The following is a 12,284-nucleotide window of genomic DNA, read 5'->3' as shown; positions in this document are numbered from 1 at the left end:
TCTGAATGGTTAAGGTTAGGGATAGGTTAGGGATAAAACAAAAATATAAAAACTTCTTTCTATCGCTGGATTCAAACTTGCAACCTTTGGAATCAGAGGCAGATGCTTACACCCATTCGCAACATCTTAGCAAAACCAAAACCTACTTGGAAGTAACAGGGCTCACTGTTGCCCCTTGTGGCTGTTTTCCACATCATCTCCCGACATCCTCAGACATGGATAGACGTCGAATACTGACTTGTATCACGGGTAACCTGCCTGGTCATAACACTGCCATATGAACGAAATGAACAAATGACAAAGCTGACATCATAGAATGCTAGCCTGGACGCCAGTCTGTCTCTGCGTTAGCTAACATGCTGTTGCCTAATCAGGCAACTGTGTAGCGTTACTTAATGCAGAAACAGTTGGGTACCCAGGCTAGCGGTATGTAGGCATTAGATAGTTTTCAAAGTGTGAGCAGTGCAGTGATTCTTTACATCAAGATTCTACACTTTACAAACAGCTTATCCCTGACAGAGCATAAGAAAGGGGGGGGGGGGGGGGGGGGGGTGATTAAAAAGAAAGCTGGATAAGGTGGGACAGGTAACGTCAGCAGAGACATCTCAGCTGACATAACCTATATTTACAGTATGGAAACCATAGAAAACCATGGCAACCACAGACACAAGATCATCAACAGACGATAACAGATGTTATGGATCAAGAGGGAGTTGGATGAGGGTAGGTAATATAACATAATAATAATAAGGTATTATAACATTCATTCATACATATTCATAAAAAAATGAAATGCCACAGTAAACGCCGTGGACAATATGTACAAACCACCGTGTAAGGAAAATAACACATCAAATACATTAGCTATGTGTGGATAGATATATAAAAAAGAAAATAATAAAATTAAAAACACACATAGCCCAGAAATAAAGGAAACACATTCCGTTTCATACTCACAATTTACACAACGTTATCCGCTTTCACTCTACAATCAGAGACAGACATAGGTGAGATAAATGGGGGGATTGATTGGGTGGTTGTCTCAGACAGCTCAGCCTCTCAGCCTCATATTTGTGTGTGTGTGTGTGTGTGTGTTTGTGTTTTTCTTTATGGTTGTGTGTGTGTGTAGTTGCTATCTGTGTGTGAATGTATTCTGTCTCAGTCCCAATTACAGAGGTCCGTGTGAAGCCTGGTACTTGACCACTATGTTTTTGGTGCGCCCCAGCTCTCTCCTCAGGTCGCCCACCTCCATCCTCAGTGCTGAATTCTCTTTCTCCAGGAAACCCGCTCGGATGGCGATCTGGTTCTCTTTGAGCCGACGGGCGTCCCGTGACCTCTTGGCAGCCACGTTGTTCTTCTTACGCCTCACCCAATACCTGTCATCCTGCTCGAGAGGTGCAGGGGAAGAGAGCGGGGAGTTAAAAGAGGGGAAATGTCCCACTGGGCAAAAACTGATTGAATCAATGTTGTTTCCACGTAATTTCAACCCAAAAAGTCTAGGTGATGAAGTTGAATCAACATGGAAAACTAATTGGATTTGCAAAAAGTCCTAAACTTAAGGGCATTTCGTCTTTTTTCACCCAACTTTTAACCTAAATCCAATGACAGTGAATTGTTTTGTTGATTTTACATTTAATGTGAATTTGTTGACAACTCAACCAAATGTAAATCAAAACTAGATATCGAACGGACTTCCGTGCCCAATGGCACAGTTAATTATAAACTCCTGAGACCTAATTTATAAACGTTGCGTATGTACAAAATATACCCCAAAACATTAGTGTACCAGTTTTCACGCAAAAGTTGGCATTTATACAAACTGAACTTGAAGTGAGAATGTGCTTAGCTTCCCGCAAACTTAAATATAAGTGTGCCAAGCTTGTAGCGTCATACTCATGAAGACTCAAAGCTGTAATCGCTGCCAAAGCTGCTTCAACAAGTTATGGGTATGAATACTATGTCAATGTGATATCAATTTTTTTTATACATTTGCATTGTGTGTAGATTGATGAGGGAAAAATAACTATTGAATCCATTTTATAATAAGGCTGTAACGTAACAAAATGTGGAAAATGTCAAGGGGTCTGAATACTTTCCCAATGCACTGTATTTCCTTTCTATGATCATTGCAGAATAAATTATTTTTCTGACTATGATGGTTTCGTACTTGCCAAGTAGCTTATAGGCCTAGAACGTCCAATCTCTCATTTAATTGGACCCACTTTAACATAGTAAATAGAATAAATTCCTCACCGCATTTTCTGGCCATGATGGGTTCATATTCTTGAAGAAGCTTTAACCTACAACAAATTACCATGGCATCTCTCATTTAATTTGTCATATTAGACTATTATTTAAGTTATTTTGCTCTATGCATCCAAAAGGGAGCGCAGTTGATAATATACAGTAGAATTTAACAGACCGTTGATATTTTGCTTTGAAGTGCGTAGGCTACCACAGTAGTTTTTTTTCTTTTCGAGTAGACATACTAGACAATGTATAACAATTTGCGGCCAGTGCAGTATATTTAGGATTGGGAAAAAGTTAACGCAAAACATTACTGATTTCAAATGATCTGTTTACAGTTCCACAGCAATTTCCAATAGTTTTTCTCTTTCAGAAACTGTCAGATAGAGCAAATGTTACTGTAAAAATTTTAAACATTCAACCAACACCTCCAGAGACATTTGATCAAGTTCTCCATTGCTATTTCCTTTAGAAACTAACTCGGCCTAATTCCAATACTTCCAAAGTATACAGTAAATGAGGGCGTTACTGTCACCATAAAAGGTGGACTTTAATGCTCATTCACTCGTGCATAGTTTCAGCACCGGTCTGATTTTTAATGGGCAACATGTGTATGTATGGTATGTGCTAAGTTTATAAATCTCAGTACTTGTGTACGTGTGCAGTCTTTTTAGAAATGGCACAGGCAGATATTTAGTGTGAAATGTACGCAACGGTTATACACAAGACCCCAGATGACCAATATTATAATTTTTAAAAACTCACATATTTCATATAAGCGGGTTAACTGGATTGGTAGCTTTAGCCAACTTTTCATTGGCTTGTTGCTGTGTACCAAAACAGTTGCCTAAGCAACACTGTAAAGGGGTTGCCATGAATTTGGCATTATCTTACAGGCAGCTCCTGGTGAGTAAAATGCTCTAATACAAATATGGTATCAATGCAAGTACTGAGCAATGACACACAGTACAATACCGTAAAATTTAACAATGAAAAAATGCAGTGGAACTGGCTTTGAGGTCCAGAGTTGAGTTTGAGGGGCCTTTAAAGTATATTTGAAATGCATTCTTTGGGATATGTACCTGGAGCCAAAACAGGTCAAACACTGTAAAGGGTTTACATTTGGCAGTAGCTTACAGGCAGCTCGTAGCAAGTAAAATTATGCATTTCATATTACAGTACACCTACTGTAATATAAACACAGTATCACAGTACAATATCATAAAATTGGCTGTATTATACTGTAAAAAAAATAAATGCCTCTGTAATCAGAATAAATTATGAATGGATGAATTAATTAAATTCAATGAGGTGAGGGGTTTGTATTTTACAATATTTTACTATAATTACAAGGGATTGGTTCAAGCAAGCTGGCTGCTTGATAAAGTGTTTACACATTACAGAATATTACTCAAAATGTTGTGTTTTATATCACTTGACCTTCTAGGGGCCTTAACAAAGGCTTCCAAACTGGTGGTCAAAAGGTCTTTGGCGCTCCAAAGATACAGTACGTTCACTCTGTGAAAAATCACCCCGTGAAATTAAACACATCCATTTGCTAACTGTCAGAGATAGACCTCTCCCATTAAAAAATGACCCCTCCTCTCTCTCTCTGGCAGCTAGTGGAGTTTTCCCATAACCTTTGTATTGCTGCACAATCAGCTTTCAGTCAATTCACTAATGTACTAAAACCATGCATGGATCCACCTTTATGTGAACAAACCTAAAAAGGCAAATCCCCTAAGTCGCTCACACTCACACACCTTGTTTTCATATGGCTTTAGTGTTGTTGTGAAACCAGATTATAATCAGTATTAATGGCTCTCTGTCTACATCCCATTCATTCACTGTGATTATTATCTATAAATAATAGATGAGTCAGCGTTATGAACAACTCTACCTGTTATAAAATCAGGGATAACACAGCGCTAAGCGTTATGAACAACTCTACCTGTTATAAAATCAGGGATAACACAGCGCTAAGCGTTATGAACAACTCTACCTGTTATAAAATCAGGGATAACACAGCGCTAAGTAATCTGATAAATTAGATGACACACACACCTTCATGTCATCAGGGAATAACACCTTGCGAGCTTTCTTGAACATGGGCTGTGGTTTGAGCTCCTCGGGGGCAAACTTGCATTTGCGGGGGTCGAACATCTCCTGTCCCGGTACACTGGACAGGGCCAGGTCAGCAGGGTCGGGCTCATAACTCATCGGCACCTGGATGGACTCTGGGTCGATGGGGCTGGGAGTGTTTCTGGATGGCAGGGCTGGAGAAGGGGAGGAAGATAACAACAGGATGTTAGAGACATGGAAATAGGCTAGAGAAATGTATTTCATAGAATTATAGAAATGACCTCTGCATACTTTTTCGTTTGGTGTGTCGGTGCACTATTTTCAAGACATTCATGATAAAAGTGACAAATTGAAAGTAATGCGTTTTTATTCCCAGCACCACAAATAATTGTACTGTTATTATAATGTACCCAGTAGTAGTGACAAACAGTGGCCACCATGGGGCACAAGACACAAAGCTAACACTCACAATCTACACCAAAATTTGCCATTGTGTGAAACATACTAGTGTGAGTACCAACATTTCCCCTCTTCCCCCTCCAATTCCCATCCAAAATAAACTCTGAACCAATTACTGGACAGAAGCAGATCGGTTATAAAATGGGTATGTGGACAGGGCTCATATTATAAATCTCTATCCACTTACACAAACATTATGCATGTATCTATCTCTTTGCAATGAGTGGAGACTGGAGGCCAGCTGGTGTGAGATGGGAGAGAGAGAGAGATAGTGCCAGAGGCCCTGCTCCTTTTCAAATGACATCTGAACCTCATTCCCAAATCAAAGTTTATTGGTCAAGTGCACAGGATACAGAAAAGCCCTACAGATCTGAATCTGATGTGACGACTAGGCCCTTCTCTAACTGAGTTGAGGTATAATAGTTGTATAGAAAACCTTACAGTTTTTTTATTTGCACTGTATTCAAATTCAGATTTACATTTGATTTATAATCACACTCTAACAAGTGTCCAGGAGGTGTACTTCAAGCTGCCTCGCGCTACAGAAACAGGAGACAGCCTCCTGCCTCTATGGGCTGTTCTGGCTCGGACAGGGCTTACTTGGTCAAGACTTTCTTATCTACTTAATTAACCTCTACCTCAGGCTCAACTGCTACCAGAGAGAGTCGGCTGGTGGACGAGATTAATCACACTGATTCAGTCTGAGATTTACAGTATAGATAGATTTATACCTAGCTCAGCACAGCTACAAAGGGATGTACAGAGACAGGTTTGACCTCCAGTGCAGATGAAGATTTCACTTCAATCAAGAGAAGACAACATATGCTTCTTAGAAGTGAGTAAAGCACCTGCTAATCAGAAGTGCCTGAGACGAGTGACTAAGGAACAGAACATTACACTAATTAGCTAAAGGGATGCACTGAGAGAGATTTGACCTCCAGGTGAAGATTTCACTTCAATCAAGAGAAGGCAATCTGCTTCTCAGAAGTGTCTTAGGCTGTGTTTACACACGTAGCCCAATTCAGATATTTTATTTGCATACCTGATATTTAAAATAAAACATGAAATCAGATCTTTTTACTTTTGATTTATACTACCTCCATATGTGGATCTGAATACTCATACAAACCTGATCCACCATGTGACCTCTGTCTAGACGTTCAGATCAGATTTCTTTGCTCTGAAGTAAATATAAATGTGCACATGACCTGCTGTTACCATGACAAATACCCCAACATTTTAAGGAATTGTTTACACAGCCACCCTAAGAACCCAATTCAGGTTTTTCTTCATATCAAATATTTTTTTCTGACTGTCAACACTCAGTTTTACATGTGACCAATATCAGATTAGCACATTCACACTGATGTAGCCTCTGAAGTAGCACACAGATGCAATGCTCATTTCCTGTCATTGTCCTTTAAAATTCTAGGGTAGTTGTCATGGTAATGGAAGGTAATGTGCAAAACAAACACTTCAGAGTAAAGAAATCTGACCTGAGCATCCAGACTGAAATCAGGACGAGAGCCACATAGTCTGTGTTTACACAGGCAGCCCAATTCTGATCTTTTTTCACTAATTGGTCAGATCTGGTCAGGTCTTTACCTAATAATTGGGCAAAATATCAAAAGTGGGCTGCCCGTGTAAATGCAGCCATATAGATGTGATATAACACCTGCCTCTCAGAAGAGAAGTACTTCAAATTAGTGACTTACAAACAGAACATTGCACTAATTAATCAAGTTAATTAAGCCTTGTTCAAATTGCAGGCCTTAATGCTCAAATCAGTTTGGTTTTTCAAATCTGTTTTGGAATACTGACTGTCCAAACAGCAAGTTACAAGTGACCAAATCGTGTGTGTGTTCAGACAGCAGTCATTTGCTGACATGGCTACACTCGTTGTCATAGTAATGTCGGGTGTGTGCGCAGTGGTGTAGGCTGATTGATGGTGGTGCTGAAGGTGACAACAATGTCTGCTTCGAATGTTCAAAATCATAGTGTAAGAACACTTTTAAAGCCTTGAAGGATAAGATAATCCAACTTTTAAAACAAGTCATTTTTGGCTAGCCACAGCAGCCAACTATCTAGGTGGCTGTTGAGCTTTCTAGCACATTCACTCATTTGTTTGTAAACAATTAACACGCTAGTTAGCTACCACATGTTCTTGTCAAACTATCAGAGTAGCTAGCAAGCAACAAGATATGCTAAATAACAATCTAAAAAACATTTGAGGTCAAATAAATCAGATTTGACCGCTCAGACACAAGTCGCATGGCCAGGAATCAGAATTGTATCTAATTTAAAACCCCTACCCCCAAACATCTTCCCGCAGTGGTGGTAGGGGTTTGAAGAGAGTAGTCTGACTGGCCTACATGCTGTTTACATTGTGTGTTTTGGGTGTGGTTGGTTATTGTTGGTCCATATGTCGTATAGGTTAGATCAGTGGTTCCCAACTCCGGTCCTCGAGTACCCTCAACAGTACACATTTTTATTGTAGCCCCAGACAAGCACACCTGATTGAACTTGTCAACTGATCATCAGGCCCTCAATGAGTTGAATCAGGTGAGTTTGTCTGGCGCTACAACCGAAATGTATGCTGTTGGGAGAACTGGAGGACTGTAGTTGGGAACCACTGCATTAGATTCTACAATGTGTGTTAGCTGGGTTTACGTGAGGTACCCCTGCTCCTACTTCTGATCATGTCCCAGTGCAGGTAAGTACAGCACAGTATGTACCTAAAACACAGATATTACGCAGAGACAAGCCCAAGTACAGACAGCCTGAAGCTGTGTGTCTGTATTCTGTGTGCAACACACTTACGGGTCACACCATCAGAACATCTGTTGAATTTCACACCTTTTCCATTCTGGGTTTGTGGCCTCTTCTAAGAAACCCAATAAAGCAGTCCTAAACTCTAGTCGTACTGGGCCTGCATTTTAATGGGTGCACAGACACTAAGGACTGTGATGGATACATGATTCATCTTTTTCCTTCTCATCTATTTTTATGTTGACATAATTTGTTCTGAATTCTGACACCCTCAGAATGCATTGGTTGGCTCATCCCAACCCAAGGCCTTGTGTGAAATGAACAAGCTCTACACAGTATCTATTGATTTACTCATCGATTACGAGGTGACAATAAAATATGCTGCTGGACCCCTCGAGGTGACAGTTCTAAACCTTATTAATTGCAATAGCAACTCTCATAAAAGTGGTCCTCTGTGACTCAGCTGGTAGAGCACGGTACTTGCAACACCAGGGTTGTGGGTTAGATTCCCACGGGGGACTAGTGTGAACATGAAAATTGGCACGTTCCTGACATGTTTTCCTTGTTTTTGTATGTGTTTAGTTGGTCAGGGCGTGAGTTGGGGTGGGCATTCTATGTTATGTGTTTCTATGTTGGGTTAAATGTGTTGCCTGATATGGTTCTCAATTAGAGGCAGGTGTTTGACGTTGCCTTTGATTGAGAACCATATTAAGGTAGGCTGTTCTCACTGTTTGTTTGTGGGTGATTGTTCCTGTGTCTGTGTCCGTTGCACCACACGGGACTGTTTCGTTTGTTCATTCGTTTGGCTAGTCTTTCCTGTTCGTGCGTTCTTCGTGTCTATATGTAAGTTCTTATGTTCAGGTCAGTCTACGTCGTTGGTTTGTTATTTTGTTAATTATCAAGTGTAGTTCGTGTCAGTGATCGTCTTGTCAAATAAATTCAGTATGTCTACATTCAACGCTGCATTTTGGTCCGACCCTTACTCCCCCTCCTCGTCCGAGGAGGAGGCATTAGACAGCTGTAAGTTGCTCTGGTTAAGAGCGTCTGCTAAAATTTATTGTATTTTCACTTCAAATTATTGAGATTAGTATGATCTGAGAGCAGTGCTTAGGGGGAATATTTTCCCTGGTGACAAAAGCCAGGGAAAGGATGAATTTTATGGTGTACTGTAGAGGTGTGCAATTCTTGTCCCCACTCCTCCTTGTTTCCCTGTGTGTTTTGGTATGTATGCGAGGTGTGCGTGTGTGTTTTACACACCTGTTCTGGTGAGACTACGGAGACAGTTCTGTGCGCCCATGCTTGTGTGTACCAACGTCGATGCGCTGGCATGGTTGCTAAGGTCGATCACCGAGGGCGACGGTGTGGGCGGGGCTGGTGACCTACTTGACGTCTGGTGCTGGGACTGTGATTGGTGTGCTTGGTGCTGGTCGCGGTGGACGGCGGTGGCGAGATCAGACGGAATGCCATTTTCCGACAGGAACTCGTCCAGATCCATGTACTCCAGCTGGAAGTTGTCCTCATCGTAGGGGAGAGTCTTGTTCCACAGCGTCGGGCCAAGGAAGGCTGACTGTGGGGCACTCCTCTCCTCATCCAAATTCTTCTCCTTCTCTCGCTCCTTCTCAAACCCTAGAGAGAACATTGGGGGGTCCACTGTTAGTACCAAGACATTATATATATATATTTTTTAAACAATGCTGCTCTATCACAAGGCTTGTATTATGATATTGAATATGCAGAATATTTATTTCAGTTTATTGTATCTGTAATTTGGGAGAGTAAAGTATCCTCTATGGCAGGGCTTTTCAACTCTTACCTTATGAGGTCTGGAGCCTTCTTGTTTTCTGTTCTACCTGATAATTAATTGCACACACCTGGTGTTCCAGGTCTAAATCAGTCCCTGATTAGAGGGGAACACTGAAAAAATGCAGTGGAACTGGCTTTGAGGCCCAGAGTTGAGTTTGAGGGACCTTTAAAGTATATTTGAAATGCATTCTTTGGGCTATTTACCTGGAGCCAAAACAGGTCAAACACTGTAAAGGGTTTACATTTGGCAGTAGCTTACAGGCAGCTCGTAGCAAGTAAAATTATGCATTTCATATTACAGTACACCTACTGTAATATAAATAAATCAAATTGTATTGGTCACATACACATGATTAACAGATGTCATTGGGGGTGTAGCGAAATTCTAGAAATACGTTATCAAAGCAAGTACTGTGTAATGACATACAGTACAATACTGTAAAATAGGCTGTATTATACTATAAAAAGGTCAGTGCTACCGTAATCGTAATTCATAAATGGATGAATGAATGAAATTCATTGAGGGGAGGGATTGTTTGTATTTCACAGTATTTTATTGTAATTACACGGGATCGGTGTAAGCAGGTTGGCTGCTAGGTAAAGTATTTACACATATTAATGAATATTTGGTGTTTATATCATTTGTACTTCTAGAGACCTTAAAGGCTTCCAAACTGGCAGTGACTAAAGGGCTAAACAGACCAAAAGGACATAGCAAAATGCTCAACCATTTGAGGGTTAAAACTAGATGCCACTCCAATCTGTCTCCCAGACAAATTTACGGGGCACTATAACCACATTGCACACTCATCTTCTGCACATCTATCACTTCAGTGTTTAATTGCTATATTGTAATTATTTCACCACTATGGCCTATTTATTGCCTTACCTCCCTAATCCTAACTCATTTGCACACACTGTATATAGACTTTTCTTTTTTAAATGTATTGACTGAATGTTTGTTTATTCCATGTATAACACTGTGTTGTTGTTTGTGTCGCACTGCTTTGCTTTATCTTGGCCAGGTTGCAGTTGTAAATTAGAACTTGTTCTCAACTAGCCTACCTAGTTAAATGAAGGTGAAATAGGAGTTAAAATTGTACAGCATTTTCACACACAGGTGCAACAGATATGGCCTCTTACAAGGCATGCCTCAAAATATGTTAATGAGCCAGAAACAACAACACCATACACCCAATAGTAGTTAAAAGGTTTTTGGCACTCCAAAAATACTGTACTGTAGTGTATTTTGTGTGGTGGAATTACAGTACCATTCAAAATACATATATATATTTTCTCACAATGAACCATAATTTACAGTATGCTGCAGTAAAAACTTTGAGTATTTTACTGTTGATAATACCCCAAATTACCGTATAATTTACAGTTTTCTGTTACAGTGTAGATACAAGTAGCTTATCCTATAAATAAACTACACAATAATACATAAATAAACAATGGAATTGAAAAGAAAAGTATATTTCTATACAAATTAGAATAATTTCAATTTAAGATAAGTTGTTCTATAGACTTGGAACCTAATATAATAATAAAAAATACTTATTTCTTACTTTCATTTTGGTGTTCATGTTTGAGGAAGGGTAGTTTCATGGGGTTCTCCAATAGAGACTTCAGTACGCAGTGATTTGACGCAGGTAGAAAACGTGGATTCACCGTGAGATGTCTGGACATTATTTTATCCATCACTTCTTCCTTTAGCTGTAAAAAATGCACTAAACCTGGTCCTGGGGTATTATTATGCAGATAGGCTAATACAAAATATTAAACAAAACAGATCAATCTAAATCACAAGAATAGGTCGATTTAACCTGTTCAATTAGCCTAACTGGAGAGAAAAATTAACTCAGTGGGCAGATTCCGTGCAAAGCTGGTTCCAGTGCCACCGGCTATTCCAATATCGGCTGTCGTCTGCAGCAGAAGACTGATAGCGTTCAAGAAGACAGATAGCGTTCACCCATTCCATTCATACCATATGTGAGAACCGAGGTGTGTGACGTCAAACCCTGAGAGATACCGCCCCTCTTTTCTCGTGTGTGTGTGTGTGTGTGTGTGTGTGTGTGTGTGTGTGTGTGTGTGTGTGTGTGTGTGTGTGTGTGTGTGTGTCTGTGTTTCCCGACCAATTCATCATTACAATGAATGAGGCCAGTGTCTAAAAGTGATTAAACGCCACTCAGAAGTTAATTCCGGTCTTTATTCGGTCTGTCGTGAAAGTTACCTATGTAGGCTACTACAGTATATTATAATAGACCTAGTCGTATGCCCTATGGCCTATCATGTATCTTAATGTTTAACAGGGTTCAAAGAAGCAGACATTGCAGGGCTATTCATCGCCTGAATGCGCACAGAGAGTAATAGGCCTATTGGCATAATATCCGAGTTTGTGTGTAGAAAATCTCATTAAACTGTTATAACATTATGTAGGCATAAATTGGCCCTTGTTTCATAATAGATGCAAGGTGTCATCAGTTTTGAATCCCTTGTTCTCTATGAGAAACGCATCCTCATATGTGAAACACATGACAGATTCACTTTAAATTAGGCTATCATTTGTTCCCACATACATAGAACAACAAATGTATATTAAGGCCATTTAAAAGCGCTTTCGTCATGTTTCAAACCAGGAACTGTGAGCGCATTTTTTTTTTATAGAGCGCTTTTTTCATCGGTCAAGCTTTGAACGCACGGAATAAACCCTGTTCACCCTAGATCAGAGTGGAATGATTGGTCACGTGCGTGGGCGCTGTTGACCTACTTTTGTCCAATAGCAGAGCGAGATATCCTGCGCTCTCGGCTCACCCCCCCTCCCCCCTAGCCGGTTCTCACATTGAACCCCTCGTGTGCCTTTGCCCCGCGAGAAAAACAACTCAATCTCACACAGTACTGGGGAAGAAAAAAGGGCCCAT

At 40.3% G+C, this 12,284-nt stretch overlaps 1 protein-coding gene across 1 annotated transcript; it reads right to left on the bottom strand.

Annotated features, from left to right (window-relative positions):
• Positions 1–536: 536 nt before the first annotated feature.
• Positions 537–11,361, bottom strand: LOC129860715 (hepatic leukemia factor-like). Its single transcript, XM_055931399.1, has 4 exons — positions 10,932–11,361; positions 8,815–9,183; positions 4,312–4,523; positions 537–1,384 (listed from the first exon to the last, which is right to left on the bottom strand). The coding sequence occupies exons 1-4, from the start codon at positions 11,062–11,064 to the stop codon at positions 1,169–1,171; spliced, it is 930 nt and encodes a 309-aa protein (XP_055787374.1). The 5' UTR covers positions 11,065–11,361; the 3' UTR covers positions 537–1,168.
• Positions 11,362–12,284: the final 923 nt, after the last annotated feature.

The sequence above is a fragment of the Salvelinus fontinalis genome, chromosome 1, assembly GCF_029448725.1.
Source record: "Salvelinus fontinalis isolate EN_2023a chromosome 1, ASM2944872v1, whole genome shotgun sequence".
NCBI lineage: Eukaryota > Metazoa > Chordata > Actinopteri > Salmoniformes > Salmonidae > Salvelinus > Salvelinus fontinalis.
Note: the sequence above shows the minus strand (reverse complement) of the source record. Positions and strands in the feature narration are given on the sequence as shown.

Coding starts and splice junctions, on each gene's coding strand:
- LOC129860715 (XM_055931399.1), bottom strand. CDS start 11,064: ATGGATAAAATAATGTCCAGACATCTCACGGTGAATCCACGTTTTCTA. Junction 4,524..8,814: donor CCGTAGTCTCACCAGAACAG/GTGTGTAAAACA, acceptor CCCCTTCTCCAG/CCCTGCCATCCAGAAACACT. Junction 1,385..4,311: donor TATTCCCTGATGACATGAAG/GTGTGTGTGTCA, acceptor CCTCTCGAGCAG/GATGACAGGTATTGGGTGAG.